A 21,153-nucleotide genomic window follows, 5' to 3' on the forward strand; every position below is an offset into this window, starting at 1 on the left:
AGTCCTGTGCATTTCAGGGCGATCGGTAACATGTCTGACCTCTATGCCCGAGATGCCTGGAGCACTGCCACCCCAGGTGGGAAAACCACGTGTCTCTATAATTGCCAAATGTCCCCTGGAGGTGTGGAATCATCCTGGATGAGAATGAGGGATTTAGGAAATGGAGGAAGCAATTTCCTGGAGGCAGTATCTTCACAGCCGTTTATCAGCCCTCAGACCAGCATCTGTAAGCCACACATGATTCACATCAGAAGTGGCGCAGGGTCAAATTGCAGAGTCCTGGCCCTGGCTGGGTAGCTCAGTTGGTTAGAGTGGCGACCAATACACCAGGGTTGTGGGTTTGATTTTGGGGGAAGTACATTTGCCTTGTAGAGAAAACTGGCCAGGACATGAGGATGGGGAGATAGATGAGAAACCCTTCGAAGACTGCTCATGCAACGATGGGTCCAGGCAACAGCTGTTCATGGATTATCAGAGCATTAGGGACGGGGTGGGTGGGGAATTTACAAAGGTGGGGTCGGCTGATGGCCTCTGAACCCCCTGATCAGTCTTAGTCACCAGTAAAAGAGAGAGAGACATCGAAATATCATATCCTCCTGTTGGAAGTTTCCAGCACTTCCTATAAAAAATTGAAGCCAAAAATATCAATCTCAAATCTGACTGGGGAAATGGAACATGACATAAGGGGATGCCACCAGCTGATAACAAATTATGAAACTCGCAAACCTATTTCTTCAACAAATAGTTACTCAACCTCAGTTAAACAACGTTAAATAGGTGCTTAAGCCTATTGTCTAACAAGGAAAGGCTGTTAAACAATACTTACGAAATCCACTAACTAAATGTATGTGAGGACCTTATTTGAATTCTAATTCAAATAAGTAAAATGTTAATAAAAAAAAAAAAAGACAACTGTGGTTAGATGAGCATGATTGTAGGAGGTTTATCTTATAAGGGTAAGATTGGAATGAGAATTTGAAGGAATGTAAATTTCTTTTAATATATTTTATTGATTTTTTTACAGAGAGAAAGGTAGAGGGACAGAGAGCTAGAAACACTGATGAGAGAGAAACATCGACCAGCTGCCTCCTGCACACCCCCTACCAGGGATGTGCCCGCAACCAATGTACATGCCCTTGACCGGAATCAAACCCGGGACCCCTCAGTCCGCAGGCCGATGCTCTATCCACTGAGCCAAACCGGTTTCAGCAGGAATGTAAATGTCAATAAACAAATGGAAGAAGAGAAAAATGTCTGAAAATGTATGTTAAATATACTGGCTTATGAATTAATTTGGGAAAGCAAAACAGGTTGTATTGAAAAATAATAAGAGATACCTCTATTAAAGGAAAACAGGGAAAATTTAAAAAAATATGTTTCTTGACTTCAGGGAGGAAGGGAGAAGGAAAGCTAGAAACATCAATGATGAGAGAGAATTATTTATTGGCTGCCTCCTGCATGCCCCCCACTGGGGATTGAGCACTGAAACCCAGGCATATGCCCTTGACCGAAATCGAACCCGGAACTCCTCAGTCCACAGGCTGACGCTCTATCCACTGAGCCAAACCTGCTAGGGCTGACTGATACTTTTGATAAGTATAATCATGGTTTTGTGTTTAAGTTGAAAAAAATATATTATTTTCTTTTGAAGATAAAAAGTGGCATATTTACAAATGAAATGATGTGATGCCCTCCTATTTTCCTAAAGATATCCAGTGAGTAATAATTGATTCAGGCAAGAGTGGATGCTAAAGGAGTAAAAGTTTGGTGAGTAGCAGGCTGTTTACAGAGTCTCCAAGTACCACCCCACAAGACAGTTAATAATTACAAAGGGGGTAATAGTAACTTCAAAGTGAAGAGACTTGGCAGATACCACCAAGTGATAAAAGTTAGCATGGTTGATAATGAGGCTAATTAAGAAAAAAACACATTACTTCTGTGATATTTTTGCCAAAAAATGCATAGCCTGAATGTAATCATGAAGAAATATCAGACAAATCCAAGTTGAAGGGCATTCTATCGAGTAACGGGCCTATATTCTTCTAAAATGATTTTTCAAGATCGAAAAAGATAAAGGTTCAGAAACTATCCTTTATTTGTTCATTTTTATTTTTAAAAACTGACTTTTAGCCAAAACCGGTTTGGCTCAGCGGTAGAGCGTTGGTCTGCGGACTGAAGGGTCCCAGGTTCGATTCTGGTCAAGGGCATGTACATTGGTTGTGGACGCATCCCCGGTAGGGGGTGTGCAAGAGGCAGCTGGTGGATGTTTCTCTCTCATCGATGTTTCTACCCTATTTCCCCAAAAATAAGACAGTGTCTTATATTAATTTTTTCTCCCAAAGTTGCGCTAGGTCTTATTTTCAGGGGATGTCTTATCTTCCATGCGCTAGGTCTTATTTTCGGAGGATGTCTTATTTTCGGGGAAACACAGGTAGCTATCTTTCTCCCTTCCTCTCTGTAAGAAAATCAATAAAATATATTTTTAAAATTAAATAAAATAAAAACTGACTTCTAGAGAGAGAGGGAAAGGGAGAGGAACATCGATGGTCCACCTCCCGCACGCCCCCCAGGGGGATCAAGCCCACACCCGGGCACATGCTCCAACTCTCAACCTTTCAGGGCACGGGACAATGCCCGACCGATTGAAGAGACTGAAGAGATAAATGAATTCAACACGTGGTCTGCGATTTTCTTCTAAGGTAACAGTCAGTAATGGGGCAATTGGTGAAATCTGATGAAGGTTTGTAAATTTCCTCATTTTGATAATTTTACTGAGGTTAGGACAGTGGTTGGCAAACTCATTAGTCAACAGAGCCAAATATCAACAATACGATTGAAATTTTTTTAAAAAATATTTTATTGATTTTGTACAGAGAGGAAGGGAGAGAGATAGTTAGAAACATCGATGAGAGAGAGTCATCGATCAGCTGCCTCTTGCACATCCCCTACTGGGGATATGCCCACAACCAAGGTACATGCCCTTGACCGGAATCGAACCCGGAACCTTTCAGTCCCTAAGCCGACGCTCTATCCATTGAGCCAAACCGGATTCGGCTGAAATTTCTTTTGACAGCACATTTTTTAAACTTCTTCTAACACCACTTCTTCAAAATGACTCGCCCAGACAGTGGTATTTTGTGGAAGAGCCACACTCAAGGGGCCAAAGAGCCGCACGCGGCTCGTGAGCCAGTTTGCCGACCACAGCCACAGGGTTAGGAGAATGCCTTGTTCTTAGGAAACAAAGTATTCAGGAGGATAGATGGATGATAGATGATAACTAGATAAACAGGTAGATTAGGTAGATGGGTGGGTGGACAGGTGGATGGGCAGACAGGCAAACAGATGGGAGCCTGGATGCTAAGAAGTAGGCATCTGTCCTCCTTACCCAGACCAATTTCCTCTGGAACGCTTTTATATGAGAAATCCATTTCCTTCCCCTCACTTCCCGCAAGCCTGAGAGTCCATTTATTTGATGAACATGGATGAAGTTTCCAGCCAGGCATCAGGCACGCATTTCTCTTTCTTCAATTACCAATAGTTTGTTTTCTATTTGCAGCTGAGCCTGATCTTTCTTTAAATTATTATATTTTTAAAATGTATTTTTATTGATTTAGAGAGAGATTGGGAGAGATAGAAATATAAATGATGAGAAAGAATCATTGATTGGCTGCCTCCTGCACGCTCCACACTAGAGATCGAACCTGCAACCCGGGAATCGAACCGTGACCTTCTGGCTCATAGGTCAAGCTTCAACCAGTGAGCCATGCCAGCCAGGCACTGAGCTTAACCTTGCTATCATTATTAAAAGAAATATTCCAAAATTATGGCGTGACATGTGGAAGCGACCGTGTCATTCATAACAATGATATGGTGAGATTTGAGGATTTTTGTTGAATTGGTGGTATAATGCCAAGAGAGGTCAGCTGCCCAGAGGCTGCAGAGGTGCACCCTGTAGAACTGCTAATGGCAATCATGGCCATTTACTTTTAAATTAGAGTTAAAATTTAGTCCCTGCATCACACTAGCCAAACTTCATGTGCTAAATAGCTCACAAGTGGGCAGGGCTAATATGGCATAGTTCCATCAATGCAAGAAGTTCTATTGAGCCAAAACCGGTTTGGCTCAATGGATAGAGCATCAGCCTGTGGACTGAACAGTCCCAGGTTCAATTCCGGTCAAGGGCATGTACCTTGGTTGCGGGCACATCCCCAGTAGGGGGTGTGCAGGAGGCAGCTGATCGATGTTCCTAGCTCTCCATCTTTCTCCCTTCCTCTCTGTAAAAAAATCAATAAAATATATATTTTTAAAAAAAGAAATTCTATTGAGATTATGGAATCTGAAACCTTCTTAAACTATGGTCCCAAGAAGATGCCTAAAGGTGTTTGGTGAAAAACAGGCATTGCTGGGGTCACTTCAGACCTATTCAAATCAGAATCTGTCACTGCAACGCCTAAGAATTTGCATGTTAACAGGTTCTTCCAGATGATTCTGAAGCTTCCTAATATCCAACAGGCATTAGGAGGAAAGGAGGTGAAAGTCACCTTGCCTCCCTCTAGGTTGGTCCCTCCCCATTCTAGGCTCCAAGATTTGAGAGATCAGTAACGTGGATCTTTAGGATACTGAGGAGGATCCGATGTGATTGCCATTTTAAATCAAGGACTGCCTGGGTTCAAATCCCGACACTTCCACTCACATGCTACATGAGCGTGGGCAGTTCACTCGCTCTCTCTGTGCCTCAGTTTCCTTAACCTTTTACAGTGCTGATGGGAGTACCACTTACTGAGACGACCATCATTTGCTTTTGCTTTCATTTATTTCACAAACATTGATTGAGAACCTACTGTGTGCTAGTCACTGTTCTGGGACCAAACAGTGAAGACAGACACCAACCCCTGCTGTCATAGAACTAGCATTGTAAAGGGGAGATAAAAAATAAACAGGATGAAGCAAAGCGTGTTCCATGTTAAAAGAGTAGCAAGAGAGGCAGATAGGAAAAGAAACTAGCCCTGGCTGGTTTGGCCTGCAGACTGAAGGGTCCTGGCTTCGATTCTGTTCAAGGACACATACCAGGGTTTCAGGCTCAGTCCCCAGTAGGGGATGAGCAGGAGGGAGCCAATCAATGATTCTCTCTCATCATTGATGTTTCTCTCTCTCTCCCTCTCCCTTCCACCCTGAAATCAATAAAAAAAAATTTTTTTTAATTAAAAAAAAAGAAACTCATGTATGGCGAGGCTAGAAGCCTCACCCATGGTATATCTGGATATAGTTTTGAAGGAGAGAAGAATTCCAAGGATGCCTGGGGGATAATCATTCCAGACAGAGGGAACAGCAGGTGCAAAGGGCCTGTGGTGGAGAGCTAAGTGCTGCTTAACATGCTAGACACAGTGGTGAAGAAGACAATACAATCCTTACATCCAGGTTCTCATATTTTAATGGGGGGGGGGGTAAATTGTTATATAAAATACTGCCGGTTGATGGGCTAGATGGGAAGGGAGATGGTTAGGGCAGGCCTGAAGGAGGAGGCGTTGGAAGCATGTAAGTATCTGGGGGAAATGTATTGATTCTTGCCTGACCATTGCCTCTTCCCTCCAAACTCTACTAAGGCCTCGAGTTTGCAGAGACTGTCTCTGCACTACTGGCGGGAGGGGAATCCCCAGGGGGGCGCAGGCCTTTCGGCCTCTGACTGCCGCCTGCCTCACTTCTCCCTCGCTGACCGCCCTAGTATTTGTGCTGGCGTTGCTGGGCGAGGCTTCAGCTTGGGCTCTGTGTTCCCAAACAAAGTGCAGCTCTCCAGAGGAGCCACTGAGCCCTGTGCGTCTGGGCAAAGGAGTGGGGTGTCACCCTGGAGCTGAGCGAGGCACCCACCCTCCGGCTGCATTCCATCTGGGCTTCTGCTGGCCCCATGCATGGCAAAGTGGGGGATCCTTTCCCTGGCCCAGGCTTAGAGCTGGCAGGATCTCAAGTCAGCCCCCCCAGAGTTCGAATCCGGACCGGTGCTGCTCCAGCGGGCTGTGTGGCCCTGAGCGGATCACGTCACTTCTCTAGACCCACAGCCCTACAGAAGGAGTCCTGCTGGGGAGTCACGTCGACGCGCCTGGAACATGCTCTGTCAGCCATTTCTCTGGGGAATACTGCTCTCAGGAGGACCCTGTGATAATCTCTCCAGCTCCCAGGGAGAGACATGTACTTGGGTTGGACAAAGGGGTCCCCACCAGCCACCACACCCTTCTTTAAGGAAAAGAGGAAGGCCCTGGACAACTGTCCTGGGGAGATGCCAGCGCTGACCCTGTTTTCTCAGCAGCCACTGCGGCCCCTGGTCTGGGACACGGAATGGGAAGACTGGCAAAGGGCGGTGGGTTGCCTGGGCAGCAGCCACCCTCCCCCATCCCATCCACCCCCAGCCACGGAGCGATAATGGGGGAACTACCACCGTAAACCTGAAAAGACAAACAGGCATCAGAAAGAGGAATTGAACCGTTTATTGGCCTGGGCCTGGTCTCAGACAATGGGGGCGTGGGGGCATCTGGGGAGCTGAAATAAGGGGAGGCAAGCCCCCATCTGGCTCCTTGCCCCCCAAAAGACCCTCCCAACCTGTGCATTCACAAGAAGTCACTTTGAGGCATGAGGTTTCCTTTCCCAGGTGAGCTGCAGCCCAGCTCTCACATGGGGGCATGAGCCGGCGATTACGAAGGCGTCTGAGTGTGGGGCCGGACCCCTCTTTGGCAGCTTCAACACAGACACGAGGAGACGGAATGGCATTCATCCTGGGGACACATGGGCACAGGTCGCAGACATCGCACACGCACACACAAGGACACGCACAGACACCGAGAGACACATAAATATGTTTGTACCGCAAGGACCCTCCTACTTATCCACAGGATTTAGCAGAGTCCTTCTGGAGCAGGTTCGGGGAGAGCCCCCACAAGCGTCCTCAGCACCCCGGCTCCCTGCTCCAGTCGCTACAGCTGGAAAGGAGGCCCAGTGGACTCCAGCCGCCCTGCCTTAGGAGAGCTGGGACCTCAGCTGGGGCCGGAGGTGTGAGTAGCCCGGGGGTGGTTGTTTTGAGGGGGAGGTGGAAGGGTCCTGGGCTAACAGCTCCCCCAGAACTTTCTCAAGTTCCACGCTGAGCCCTCCTCCGCTCCGCAGACAGGTTTTCCCGGCCCTTGGTGATTTCTCTGTGCCCCAAATAGTACAACTGGCCAACGAGGTCTGAGCATGGGGTTCAGCGCCCGGCCCTCCCTCCCCCTGAATCCGTGGTTTCCTGGCATCCCGTGGAGTAAGAGGAAAGGGAAGAAGTGGCCAAGTACCAGCTGACATTTGGGGAAGCTGTAGACTCGGGCTTGGGGAACTATCAGCCAGGGCTGCCCAGACAGTGAGGGAGGAGGCCTCCAGCCCCGGGGCACTGGTTCCAGGGAGGGGGCCTGAGGTTGCCAGAATGTGGCAAGGCGGAGAGTCAGAGAGGTCGTGAAACGAAATCCTTTGTACCGAGTTGTCAATGGCCCCTGCCCTGAGTTCCCCTTGAGTGCCTGCCTGCTGTCACCCAGGCCCTTTGCAGGGAACCTCAGACGTCCCCTGAGCCAGTTCTGAGGGGTCACACCAGCCACCGCCCTGGCCTCCAGGCCTCTGCCGGTGGCTCTTCCTTCCGCAGGTCAGGGCCTCCGCTGGCCTTCCCAGGTATGAGATATTTTCAATATCACCCAGGGCTGGGGCGTGGGCCACCTTGCTAGGCAGCCCCACCTCTGTCTGAGGTCACGCGGCACCTCCCCACGGAGCCCTCTGCCATGGCCTGGCTGTCAGCTCACGTGCCCCTCACACCACGGTGTTGCCCTCCAGAATCGTAGGCGACGAGGGCATGTGGGTGCCCCTCTCCAGCGAGCTCGAGCTACGGAGGGGCAGGAGGCGGTGATGGGGGGTCCCGTCCCGCCGTCCCTGCCCCCCCGCCACCTTCTGGCAGCACTGCAGGGGCCGCAGCACCTCCTGCCGCAGGTCCCGGCTCCGCCATGTGTAGATGACGGGGTTGAGCAGCGAGTTGAGGGTGGCGAAAGCAAAGAAGTAGTGGGCCTTGTAGAGGATAGGGCAGGCGCGCACGGGGCAGGCGTAGTCCAGGAGGAGAATGCTGAAGGCAGGCAGCCAGCAAACGATGAAGACCCCCAGCACGATGGTGACTGTCTTGAGAAGGGCCAGCGTCTGCGTGCCAGCCACCTCGGCCTGGCTGGAGCGGACCACGCAGTAGATGCGGACGTACAGAACTACGATGGCCGACAGGATGACAGAGAAGATGGTCACCACACAGAGCACGTAGTCTTTGGTGTAGAGCGGCAAAACGGTGGAGCAGCTCTCGAGGTGACCCAGGCAGTTCCAGCCGAGGATGGGCAGGCCACCGAGAACCAGCGAGATGAGCCAGGAGGCCCCGATAAGCAGCAGCATGCGGCAGCTCTTGTCGCTGCCGTAGACCTTGACCTTGGCGATGGCCACATGGCGCTCGATGGCGATGGCCAGGAGGCTGAAGACGGAGGCAGAGAGCGTGATGAAAGCCGAGCCCTCGCGGGCAAACCACTGCACGGGTGTCAGGTGCAGGGTGACGGAGCCCGAGAGCAAGGTGTTGGCTATGAAGGCCACGCCCGCCAGCAGGTCCGAGGCTGCCAGGTTGCCCAGGAACAGGTACATGGCCGAGTGGAACTTGCTGTTGCGGGCGACGGCGACCAGCACCAGCACGTTCTCCACCACGATGGCACAGCACAGGATGATGATGAGGACCAAGGCCACCTGGCGGGAGAGCGTCTGCGGGACATCCAGAGTCTCCTTGGTGTAGTTATAGTGCTCCAGGACCTTGTCGGGGTTCAGGTACTCCGAGTACAGGCTGCCCATGGTGGGGCTCAGTGGCCAGCCGAGGCCATGGAGCTGTCAGAGCTGCAGGGAGAAGAGACACAGATAAGACAGGTCAGGGGGCTGTGGACGCTGCCTGGGCTCTGACCCTGGACGCCGAGGGGTTGAGTCCCAGGGCCAGCACGCCTCACTGAGGGGCCAGCACGAAGTCAAAAATGATCAGGATCCCTGCTTCACAGATGGGAGACCCAGAGGAGTCAACTCACTTTGCCAGAGTCTCAAAGTCAGTAAGTGGCAGAGCCAGAGAGACCGGCTCCAAAGCCTCGATAGCAAACTCATTAGTCACCAGAGCCAAGTATCAACAGTTACAACGACTGAAATTTCTTTTGAGAGCCACATTTTTAAAACTTAAACTTCTTGCCGAAACCGGTTTGGCTCAGTGGCAGAGCGTCGATCTGTGGACTGAAAGGTCCCAGGTTCGATTCCGGTCAAGGGCACGTACCTTGGTTGCGGGCACATCCCCGGTGGGGGGTGTGCAAGAGGCAGCTGGTTGATGTTTCTCTCTCATCGACGTTTCTAGCTCTCTATCTCTCTCCCTTCCTCTCTGTAAAAAATCAATAAAATATATTTTTAAGAATAAATAAAACTTAAACTTCTTCTAACGCCACTTCTTCAAAATAGACTCGCCCAGGCCGTGGTACTTTGTGGAAGAGCCACACTCCAGGTGGGGCCAAAGAGCCACGGTTTGCCGACCACTGCTCTAGGCTACACTGTCTCGCAGAAGCTCCCACAAATGGCATGAAGGACACAAGTGGACTTCCTTCCAGAAGCCTTGCTCGCCTACCCAGAGGTGGAGCTGTGGGCAGGAACTGGAGGGCTTGCCCCTTTTCTCAAATACACTGGAGCCTTGGGCCTCGTGCCACCTGCTAACCTGGGTCAGAGAGATGCGTGGTGCTGACAGCACCATGCCCCGCTCATTACCACCCACTGCCCTCGGTTTCAGGCTGGGCGTAAGCCTTGAGGCTACGGGTGCTCCCAAAATAAGGTCTTGAGGTAAACCAGGTTGGCCCTGAGGTTCCAGCATCCCCAGAGGTCATGTCATCCCCGAGGACACAGGCCTGGGAGACAATCTAGTGTCAACGCCACACCCCCTCTGACATGCTGTGGAGTCTTGGGCAAGTCAATCGGCACACAGCCTCAACACCCTCATCTGTGCATCGGGGAGAAGAAAGCCCACTTCACAGGGTGACAGGAAAACCCTGCTGAGCAGAAACCGGTTTGGCTCAGTGGATAGAGCGTCGGCCTGCAGACTGAAAGGTCCCAGGTTCGATTCCTGGCAAGGGCATGTACCTTGGTTGCGGGCACATCCCTGGTAGGGGATGTGCAGGAGGCAGCTGGTCGATGTTTCTCTCTCATCGATGTTTCTAGTTCTCTATCCCTCTCCCTTCCTCTCTGTAAAAAAAAAAAATCAATAGAATATATATATTTTTAAAATCCTGTTGAACGCTGCTCGAGGTAGCCTTTTCCGGAATAAGCACGATTAGCTCCCTCTTTCCTGCCACACTATGCTTGGGACTAGATGCCCTCCACCCAATCTCTTGGGAGGGGATGCTGACTGAGCCAGCCAAGCAAGATTCCCGACAGCCTGTTCTCATCAGCACCATCTAGCCCTGCCCTGGGACAGAGGGTCCGGAGGGAGAGGCAGGGCGCTGGCACCCCCTCCCAGGCAGGATGAAATCCAGATGTGAGGCCCCTGGAACAAACAGGGTGGAGTCCTGGTTCCCCAGTCACATCCGCTGTGGGGAAGGCTGGGAGGGGGCGGTGGGCTGGGGGAGACACCCGAGACCAGCCTGGGAGGTCCTGGCTGGGAGGACGGGGCAGCTGCGCTGAAGTCATGTGAGAGGTGAGGGGGCGTGCGGCCCCGCGGGGAGGGGAGGGGAGGGGGACGGGATTTGTTTCCATGCAAGCCTGAGTCACCCCCTCGCAAGGAAAACCAATCCGTGGGGGAGGGGGCGGGAAGAGGTGCAGAGAGGATGCAAGGCCGACACCATGGCCGCCCTCCAGCTTGGGAGGGAGGTGTCTCTGAGGAGCAGAGCAAAGCGGTGCAGTCTGCCTTTCAGGAGGGGAACTGCCTGCTAAATGGGGTTGGGGGATGGGGCACAGGAAGAGCCCTCCCCAGATCCCTGGACACATGTCTGCCAAGGCCTGGCAGGGACCACATGTGCGCCAGGAGCCGCCTTCCAGAAAAGGCTGGTTGGGCCGGTTCTGAGCGAGCCGGGGAGTGATGGGGGACTTCCGGGGCCGCTCGGCTATCGCTGTCACCGTCACCGTCACCGGTGCCCCCTCGGGGAGGTGGCCCGGACCTTGGCCTGACAGGGAAGCAGCTGCTCCCTCCGGGCGAAGGGACATCCGTCCCAGTTTGGGAACAGAGAAGGGCTTGTGTGCGTCCCCGGGGCCGCTGCCCTGCCCAGATCGCCACACAGAGGCCCCTTGTTCCTGGGCAGGACAGAGCCTCTGGCACCCCGATGCCCTCTGCCCGCAGAGGGCCAGAAGCAGGCTTAGGCCCTACCAGCCACTGTCGGGCCAGACACAGCCTGCCCCCTGATTGGCTTGTTTTCAATCCCAAGGTGTTGAGCTATCCGCTCACTGGCCTGAGCTTTCCATCTTCGGCATCTGATTGGCCAGGCTTGGAAGCGCTCAGCAGCTACCACCACAGAATGGGTTCTTTCTGGAAGGCTGGAACTCGCTTCTTCCCGAGGAGAATTAAAACTGTGTGAACGTCCCTGGGGAGAGTTTGAACTGCCGTCTGACCGCCAGGTCATCCTCACCAGACATCCCCAGGCCGCCCGGGCCTACTGGGACCCTCCTGGAGTTTAAAATTGAGAATCAAAAACCCATCCCTGGCCTGGGAAGCACCCTTGCTAGTGGGGCCTGAAGCGCGGGGCGTGTCCTGTGGCTGCCCCCCTCCTTCCCTGAAGTGGGGCCACCCCCCTCTCCAGTCAGGCAGCCAAGAGAAAGATTTACGGCCACTTCCTGGGGAAATAAGACATGGGTTCAACCCTAGCTCGTTTGGCTCAGTGGATAGAGGACAGGCCTGCGGACTAAAGGGTCCCGGGTTCAATTCCAGCCAAAGGCACATGCCTGGGCTGCGAGCTCCGTCCCCAGTTGGGGGCGTGCAGGAGGCAGCTGATCAATGATTCTCTCTCACCATTGATGTTTCTATCTCTCTCCCTTCCTCTCTGAAATCAATAAAAATATGTATTTAGGATAATAAATAAAACAGAAATGGATTCAGCCCTTGAATCCTAGGAACGGACCAAAAAGTCTATCTTTTCCCTGGAAAACAAGACCAGGGCACCGCACGCTCATTTTCTGCAGCCCCGGAGGCTTGTAGGCATCCTCAGGAGGGGTGGCTCTCCTCGTAAGAGAAGGGGAAACTGAGGCCCACACTACTTCATCTTCCCAACTAGAGCTGTGCTAAGTATTAAGGTAAGTAGATGCTTTCCAGGTTGGGGCCAGCAGATGCATGCCTTGCCTGCTGCTCCTCCCTGTGTCGGCTCCCAGGCCTGGCCACACACCGGGCCTGACTCCGGCTCACCTTTGCCGAGGCCGCCCTGACTCCCTCCCAGAGGCTCCGTAAGAGTTCACTGGGCTCGGAATCAGGGAATGTCCAGGCCTGACATGGAGCAAGAAGGACGAGTGGGAACAAGAGACAGGGTAGGGCAGGGAAGGAGACACAGACAGACTGGGGGGAAGGGGGGGCATGATTAGGAGGGAGGGAGGCAGGAGGAAGCTCAGGGCTTCCAGGAGCCCCTTCCCCAAGTTCCACTGAGGCAGGCCTTGTGATTCAGTTCCCAGTGGTCACTCACTGATCCCATGCCTCTTGCCTAGGGCAGCATCCGCCCCAAACCCTTTCTTTTGGTTTCTTTTCAGCTGTCAGGGCCCTGCTGCACTGCCATTCTCCGTACAGCCGCCAGGGGCGCTCCAACATGTCACTCCAAATTCTTCCATGGCTCCCCACTAGCCCCAAAGGACCTGGCCCTCTGCCCGTTAGCTTCCTCCCACCCTCCCCCAGAGCCATGGAACCACACTGGCCTCCTACAGGCCAACCCTACCTCCTCGCCTTGGCCCCGGCTGTTCCCCCACCTGACACGCCCTTCCCCCAAATCCGTGAGTCTCCTCATCTTCCAGATTTGTTTTAAGGTGACTTGCTCTGACCCCCTGGTCTGTTACAGCCACTGTCCCCTCAGAGCCTCTAGCTTTGCTATCTTCGCAGCCCTTAACAAGTTTGAAAAGTATGATTTCTACTTTTCTGTCTGGCTTCCACCGTGGAATGTAAGTATCGGCAACCAAGTCCGTGTGCAGGCCCTTTGGGTTGCTACCTAGCATACACCAGGTGCTCAGAAACCATGGAGGACGGATGATGGATGGACGGATGATGGATGGACCAATCAACCAACCAATCAATGAAAAACCAATGAGGCCCCAGGGGGCCAGGGAGGGTGGAGGCTTCAGCCCCAAGCAGCAAAGGAGACGCCCGGGGTCTGCAGGCAGTCCTCTGAGGGCAGTCCTCCCTACGAGGCGAACGAAGCCCAGAGGCCCAGACAACGGCGACAGGACCCGCCCCCGCCTCGGGCCACAGTCTCAGCCTCCTTATCTGGCGGTGGAATGCACGGTATCCACACTCCGGGCTGCTGGGGCCGCACCTCCTTTCTCTTTGGCCCCACACACCAGCAAGCGCGGTATCTCCACATCTCCAAGTGCGGCTGGGGGCTCCACTCCGTCCCGCCAGGCGCCCTGCCTCAGTGCTCCCAGAGGACACGGGGGGAGAGGGGGTTACCAACCTCAGCCACAGGGGAGACTGTGGGCTCAGCGCGCGGCGTCTGGAGCATCTGACCAGAGAGAGTTTGGGGAGGGGGTGGAAATCCCCGGGTGAGTCAGTCCGTGCCGGAGGAGGGGGCGAGGTTCGGAAGCTCTGCGGGGCCTGGGACCCAGCGGGGCCCGTGCCACGCGCGCCTGCACGCACGCCCCATCGCCGGGCCCCAGGAAGAAGAGGCGCGGGAGCCACACGGCCACGTTCCCTTCTCTCCCAGAACAAAGCCAGGTCCCCGCCGGGGGAGGGGGAGGGAACGGAAGACTACTCGAGGAAACTGAGGCAGGGAGCCAGATGTGAAGCCTGCCTGCTTCGGGGGGCCCCGCCCCTCGGCCTGGGAGCTCCGCGGCGGGAGGGCGCGCTGCACCTTTGGCTCCACCCGAGTGAGCCCAGAGGGGCGCCCTCCCCGCCTCCTACGCGCGCACTCCCCAAACTCCCCGGGCGCGCCGTCCTGCCTCCCGGGCTCCGGCCAAAAGAGCCTGGATTCCGCCTCCTCCTCGGAGCCAACTTCCTGCCGCCGGGTGAGCGCAGTCAGGGGTTCGCGGCGGGGCCCGCGGGAGCCGATCGGAGCCGCGGGGAGGGCGCACGGCGACCCCTCCTCGCTCAGGGCAGCGGGAGCGCGCCCGACCCCGGCCCCGACCAGGCCCCCCACCCACGCCCCGCGGCTCGGATCCCGCGCCCCGAGTGCACCGAGCCCGCCTCTCACTCCCCCCCACCCCTTGCCACGCATGCTCACCTGGCGAGGCGGCCCGGGTCCCTGCCCTGGCCCGAGGGGCTTTGGCATCGGCGCTCCCAGACGGCCGCGGCTGGGGCTGGGGCTGCCCGCCGGGCTCGGCTGCGTCCCGGCTGGGTAGAGACCGAGAGGGGGGCGGGGAGAGACGGCGCCTGCCCCCCCTCGCCCCGCCCTCCTCTCCTCTCCTCTCCTCCCCTTGCGGGAGGGAGGGGCAGAAATGAATTCCAGATGTGGTCTGCCGGGCCGGGCCGGCGCGCGCGGGCCGGCGGGGGTGGTGCGCCCGTCCCTTTGTCCGCGCCCCCCAGCCCCCCGCGGCCCGGCCCCTCCCAGGCCCTCCCGTGAGAACCGGCTGGAGCCTGACGTCACTCGGCCCCGTGACTTTGTGTCCCTCCTGGCCAGGTGGCCCGAACCCGAAACAGCCGTCTCCAAGGACAGATGTATGCCGGCCCGCCCCTGGGACCCCGGGATGGGAGGAGAGCGCGGGGTCCCCTTGACTCAGCAAGGAGCCAATGAAGCACCTACTGTGTGCCGTCGCAGCAGTTAGGCATCAAGGCCTATGGTGTGTTCATTTCAAAAGATAATCAAGTGCCTACCATGCGCCACGCACTGTCCCAAACACAGAACTGATTTTTGCCTTGATAGGATCCCAGAATCCCGCGTCGCCTCCTGCCCGGGAGACGCAACCCTCAGCCTAACCTGCCTTTGTCCACGGCAGCCCCGCCCTCGCTGCCAGGTCCCAGTCGTATCCTGCCTTCCAACTTGGGGCCCATCCTCTACCTGGTTCTTGAGTTCCCACCCCTTTTCCTCACTCAGCCTGCACTAGTTGTGAACACGCATAAACAATCTGCTTATATGTTCATTTACCAAATACGCTAGACACCTGGTTTGTGCCAGACACTCTCCTGAAGGGTAGAGACGAAGCAGGCAACACGCCGCGTCCCCCGGGGGGTTGATTTCTACCTGACGCGGACAGAAGATTCAGAATATTGCAAGAAGAAACGTAAGTGTCCCGGGGAGGAGGCTGTTTCACTCTGATTCCTTTGTGCCTTTTGGCTGTTGTAACCTGCACAATACTGTGACGTGTTTAAATATTGCAACAATAGCTGAAACCGGTTTGGCTCAGTGGATAGAGTGTTGGCCTGCAGACTGAAGGGTCCCGGGTTTGATTCCGGTCAAGGGCATGTACCTTGGTTGCGGGCACATCCCCAGTAAGGGGTGTGCAGGAGGTGGCTGATTGATGACTCTCTCATCGATGTTTCTAACTCTCTATCTCTCTCCCTCTCTGTAAAATATTTTTTAAAAATAAATAAATAAATATTCCAACAATCAATTAATTAAAAATTAAGCCTGCTTGCCCCGCTGGTGTGGCTCAGTTGGTTGAGCATTGTCCTATGCACCAAGAAGTTGCTGGTTAGATTCCCTGTCAAGGCACATGCCCTGGGTTTCAGGCTTGACGCCCACTAAAAATACATTACAAAAACACACATATTTTTAAAAAGTTAAGACTGTTTGATACCCAGACAGTGCAATAAAAAAGAAGGGAGAGGGTAGGTGCTTCAAAACAAACGAACAATAAAATTATGAAAAAGGATACCTACACTCCCATGTTTATGGCAGCATTATTCACAATAGCCAAGACATGGAAACAAGCCAAGTGTCCCTCAGTGGATGACTGGATAAAGAAAATGTGAGCCATAAGTGTTTGGGCTCAATGAATAGAGCATTGGCCTGCAGACCAAAGGGTCCCAGGTTCGATTCTGGTCAAGGGCATTTACAATACCTTGGTTGCAGGCTCCTCCCCGGCCCTAGTCGGGGGTTCATGCAGGAGGCAACCAATTGGTGTGTTTCTCCTACATCGATGTTTCTCTCAGTCTTTCCCTCTCTCTTCCATTCTCCCTAAAAACCAATGGAAAAATATCCTCCGGTGAGGATTAACAACAAAAAAGGAAAAAATGTAATATATATATTTCTATATATAATTTTCCACTTATAATTTCATATATATAAAATATAATGGAATATGGAGAATCCTGTCATTTATAACAACATGAATGGACCTTGAGGGCATTATGCTAAGTGAGAGAAAAAATCACAGAGAAGGACAAATAGTGCACGGTATCACTTATATGTGGAATCTAAAAAAAGAAAGTCAAGCCCAGAGAAACAGAGAACAGGAAAGCGGCTGGCAGGGGCTGGGGTGGGGGAAACGGGGAGCGGTGGGTGAAAGGGTACAAACTTTCAGCAATAACATGAAATAAGATCTGAGAATCAAATGTGAAACATGGTGACTATAGTTGATAATACCGTATGATATTGAAATTTGCTGAGAGTAGAACTTAAATGTTCATACACACACACACCACACACCACACACCACACCTCACAAAAACATAAATAAGTGAGGTGATGGATATATTAATTAAGTCAATGGGAGAACTCTTTCAGAATGTATACGTATATCAAATTACTATGATGTGTGCTTTAACTACCTTATAATTTTTATGTCAATAAAGCTGAAATTAATCAAAGAGAACACTATACTGCTTGATACCTTCATAAAGGGTATTGGAAAGCAAAATGATGAAAAAAGGACATTAAAATGGGCCCATTGAGCCCTAGCCGGTTTGGCTCGGTGAATAGAGAGCATCCGTCTGCATGTTGAAGGGTCTCAGGTTCGATTTCGGTCAAGGGCACATGTCTGGGTTGCAGGCTCAATCCCCAGTAGGGGGCGTGCAGGAGGCAGCTCATCAATAATTCTCTTCATTGGTGCTTCTACCTCTCTCCCTCTCCCTTCCTCTCTGAAATCAATAAAAAAAAATTTAATAGATCCATTAATGCCTATTACAGAATTAAAATGGAGTAGTCTTGTTTGTACTGAGTGAAAGTGTCTCCAACCTGTTAACTTGAAAAACACACAAATTAGAACAGCTTGCGTTGTTTGCCTGAACTTCTGTGTGTATTTATAAGGGCTGTATAAATACACGCGCATTTGCCTGTGTATGGCTCACAGACCATCTCTGGGAGAGGCACAAGACACCCGTCACAGCGGTTAACCTCAGGAGGACAGGTGATGGGGTGTCAGACTTTTCATCCTGTGCCCTGTAATACTGTTTGCAATGGTTAGTTCCTATTACCAATTCAAAAACTTAAATAAAAGGTAACAAATCACCAGACCTTTAGTTGTAAAATCATTCCTGTAATAATAATGATCAATATAAACATACAAAATACTATTAATAAAGATATTGATATTATTATTGAACTTATCAATATTAACAAATTTCTATTAAGAATAAACATGTTGCCTGGCTAACGTGTTTAAGTGATTGAACATTGACTTATGAACCAAGAGGTCATGGTTTGATTCCCAGTCAGGGCACATGCCCAGGTTACAAGCTCGATCCCCAGTCGGGGGCATGTAGGAGACAACCGATCTTTCTTTTTAAAAATGTTTTAATTTAATTTTTTTACATTTTTATATTTTATTGATTTTTTACAGAGAGGAAGAGAGAGGTATAGAGTTAGAAACATCCATCAGCTGCATCTTGCACCTCCCACACCGGGGATGTGCCCGTACATGCCCTTGACCGGAATCGGACCTGGGACCTTTCAGTCCTCAGGCCAACGCTCTATCCACTGAACCAAACTGTTTTCAGCCAGTTATTCTCTTTCATCATTGATGTTTCTATCTCTCTCTCCTTCTCCTTTCCTCTCTGAAATCAATAAAAACATATTTTTATAATGTAAGTTCTTTTAAAAAATATTTATTGTTGTAAGTATTACATATGTCCCCCTTTTTCACCCATTGACCCCTTCTAACCTGCCCTCACCCCACACTTTAATCACCCTATTGTCTGAATACGAGTTCTTGGTTGATCTATTCCCACCCACCCAATAAAAACATATTTTTAAACAATTAAAAAAAAATAAACAGGTTGCCTTGGTCAGTTTTCTCAGTGGTTAGAGCACCAGCCCAAGAACCAAAGGGTCTGCCGAGACTGGTTTGGCTCAATGGATAGAGTGTCAGCCTGCGGACTGAAGGGTCCCAGGTTCAATTCCGGTCAAGGGCATGTGTACCTTGGTTGCGGGCACATCTCCAGTAGGGGGTATGCAAGAGGCAGCTGATTGATGATTCTCTCATTGATGTATCTAACTCTCTATCCCTCTCTCTTCCTCTCTGTAAAAAACCAATAAAATATATTAAAAAATAAATAAATAAAAAGAACCAAAGAGTCTTGGGTTTGATTACTGGTCGAGGACATGCATGTACCTGGGTTGCAGGTTCAATCACCTGTTGTTTGGGGCAAGTACGGGAGGCAACACATCCCCAATTGACTTTTCTCACATCAATGTTTCTCTCTTTTTCCTTTCCCCTCTCTCTAAAATCAATAAACTTATCCTCAGGTGAAGAGAGTTAAAACAAAACAAAACATGTTTATATGATTAACAAAAAAATGCATAAAGATTATAGTAATGCGACATATATGTATGCAGCATATCCTATATAATAAAAGGCCAATGTGCAAATCGACCAAACGGCAGACCCACTGGTCGCTATGATGCACCCTGACCACCAGGGAGAAGATGCTCCATGCAGGAGCTGCCCCCTGGTGGTCCGTGTGCTCCCACAGAGGGAGCGCTGCTCGCCCAGAAGTGGGGAGTGGGCCTACACTGTCAGTCGGACATCCCCCGAGGGCTCCCTGCCCCTGAGAGTGCACACATTTCTCCCACCCCGTCAGTGCACACATTTCGTGTACCAGGTCTCTAGTATATTCATATAATGCTCTGTGCTGGCTCTGATGATGCCTCCTTGGTCTCTGTCATCCATACCTGACTGACGGAGGAGGCAGTGAAGAAACCAGACAGTTCTGATACAGATCCACGGGGCTTTGATGCAGAGATAAGGAAAGAGACCGTGACTTTGCTCCTTTTCCTGAACCAGGTTTCAGCGTCCACTCCTTTCAGGGCCAGATCTTGGGGTCCACTGAAACCTCAGCAAAACCCCACTGAGTCCTCTGCCAAGTGACATGTGTTGCCCGGGCAACTTCTCGAAACCAGGTGTTCAACACACAGGGGACAAGGCACAGAGCAAACTGGGTCTCTTCTCGACGGGGAGCTATCAGAGCGGAAATCTGAGCTCTTTGTGGGGACCTAAAAGCTGGGGAGGAAGTGACCCCCCCCACTTGCCTGAGTTGGCTCAGCAGTTTGCCATCCCTCCAGGGACCTGGGGGGTGGGGATGAAGTCAAGGCCAGACATAGCTGGCGCCTGCTAGACAGACCATGGCTACTAGACAAAGGTGACACCCTCAGAGACACAGAGATACACCCACAGGCAACTTCCGTCTCCTCTTCTCAGCCCTCTCACCTCCCACTTCTGGGGCAACACAAGGTCTCGGCTGGGTCAGCCGAGGGAACGGGCTGGAGAGCTGGAAAGCACGGGAGGCCTGGACTTCCTGATAGTCTGCAGGGGCGGGGGAGATGGCGTCCAAGGGAAAGCTGCTCTAAGGGACTCCTGAGAGGGAACAGTGGGCGAAGAAGGAAATGACCCTTCTCTTGGGAGCTACCAGGAAGGGAACATAGAGGTGAAGAGACTCGAGCAGCCTCCACTAATTATAGGGCCGCGGACAATGGCTAATGCTCACATGACCCAGACTGTCCTGAGCGCAGCTCTGAATCCTCCCAGTCCTAGGAGGTGGGGAATATTATCATCATCCTATTGTCTCACACAGACTCTATTTTTAGGACAGTTTCAGATTCACAGCAAAATCGAGCGGAAAGTACAGCGATTTCTCCTGTGTCCCCCCGCCCCCAGGCACGCAAAGCCTCCCCTGCTCTCCGCATGGCACTACGGAGGTGCTGGGTTTTAATCGATGAGCCTACGCGGATACATCACCAGCACCCCAAGCTCAGAATGTGCACTGCGGTTTGCTCTTGGTGTTGCACCTTCTGTGGGTTTCATGAAACATACAGTGACTTGTTCGCATACAGAATAGTTTCACTCCCCTAGAGATGCTTCGTGCCCTGCCTGTTCATCCCTCCCTAACCCAAACCCCTGGTAACCCCTGACCTTCCTTCCTTCCTTCCTTCCTTCCTTCCTTCCTTCCTTCCTTCCTTCCTTCCTTCCTTCCTTTCTTTCTTTCTTCTTTCTTTCTTTCTTTCTTTCTTTCTTTCTTTCTTTCTTTCTTTCTTTCTTTCTTTTATTTTTTTTTTATTTTTATTTTTTTTATATTTTATTGATTTTGTACAGAGAGGAAGGGAGAGAGATAGAGAGCTAGAAACATCGATGAGAGAGAGAGTCATCGACCAGCTGCCTCTTGCACACCCCGCACTGGGGATGTGCCCGCAACCAAGGTACATGCCCCTGACCGGAATCGAACCCGGGACCTTTCAGTCCCCAAGCCGACGCTCTATCCATTGAGCCAAACCGGTCTCGGCATCTTTCTTTCTTTCTTTTAAAGAATAGTTTATTGATTTTTAGAAAGAGAGGAAAGGAGAGGGAGAGAGAGAAAAATGTCAATGTGAGAGCGGAACATCCATAGGCTGCCTTCTTTTTTTTCTTTTTTAAAATATATTTCATCTATTTTTTATAGAAAGGAAGGGAGAGAGGGATAGAGAGCTAGAAACACCGACCAGCTGCCTCCTGCCCCCCCCCCCCCCCCGGGGATGTGCCCGCAACCAAGGTACATGCCCTTGACCAGAATCAAACCTGGGACCCTTC

General features: G+C 51.8%; 1 protein-coding gene and 1 long non-coding RNA gene across 5 annotated transcripts; one reads left to right on the top strand and one right to left on the bottom strand.

Moving 5' to 3' along the window:
• Positions 1–6,456: 6,456 nt before the first annotated feature.
• On the bottom strand, positions 6,457–14,591 carry S1PR2 (sphingosine-1-phosphate receptor 2). 4 transcript variants are annotated; one of them, XM_036459653.2, is made up of 3 exons: positions 14,439–14,588; positions 12,428–12,505; positions 6,457–8,913 (listed from the first exon to the last, which is right to left on the bottom strand). In XM_036459653.2, exon 3 carries the CDS (start codon positions 8,869–8,871, stop codon positions 7,813–7,815), a length of 1,059 nt encoding a protein of 352 aa, XP_036315546.1. In that variant the 5' UTR covers positions 8,872–8,913; positions 12,428–12,505; positions 14,439–14,588; the 3' UTR covers positions 6,457–7,812. The 4 variants fall into 4 exon arrangements, with proteins under 4 accessions (XP_036315546.1, XP_036315544.1, XP_036315547.1 ...); XM_036459651.2 differs by lacking the exon at positions 12,428–12,505 and having other exon boundaries at positions 14,439–14,591; XM_036459654.2 differs by lacking the exons at positions 12,428–12,505; positions 14,439–14,588 and adding an exon at positions 14,113–14,265.
• LOC123653321 lies at positions 14,080–15,544 on the top strand. Its single transcript, XR_006743051.1, has 2 exons — positions 14,080–14,223; positions 14,835–15,544. It is a non-coding gene; the product is annotated as an uncharacterized LOC123653321 (long non-coding RNA).
• The last annotated feature ends 5,609 nt before the right edge of the window (positions 15,545–21,153 follow it).

The sequence above is a fragment of the Pipistrellus kuhlii genome, unplaced genomic scaffold (assembly GCF_014108245.1).
Source record: "Pipistrellus kuhlii isolate mPipKuh1 unplaced genomic scaffold, mPipKuh1.p scaffold_m20_p_30, whole genome shotgun sequence".
NCBI classification, from domain to species: Eukaryota; Metazoa; Chordata; class Mammalia; order Chiroptera; family Vespertilionidae; genus Pipistrellus; species Pipistrellus kuhlii.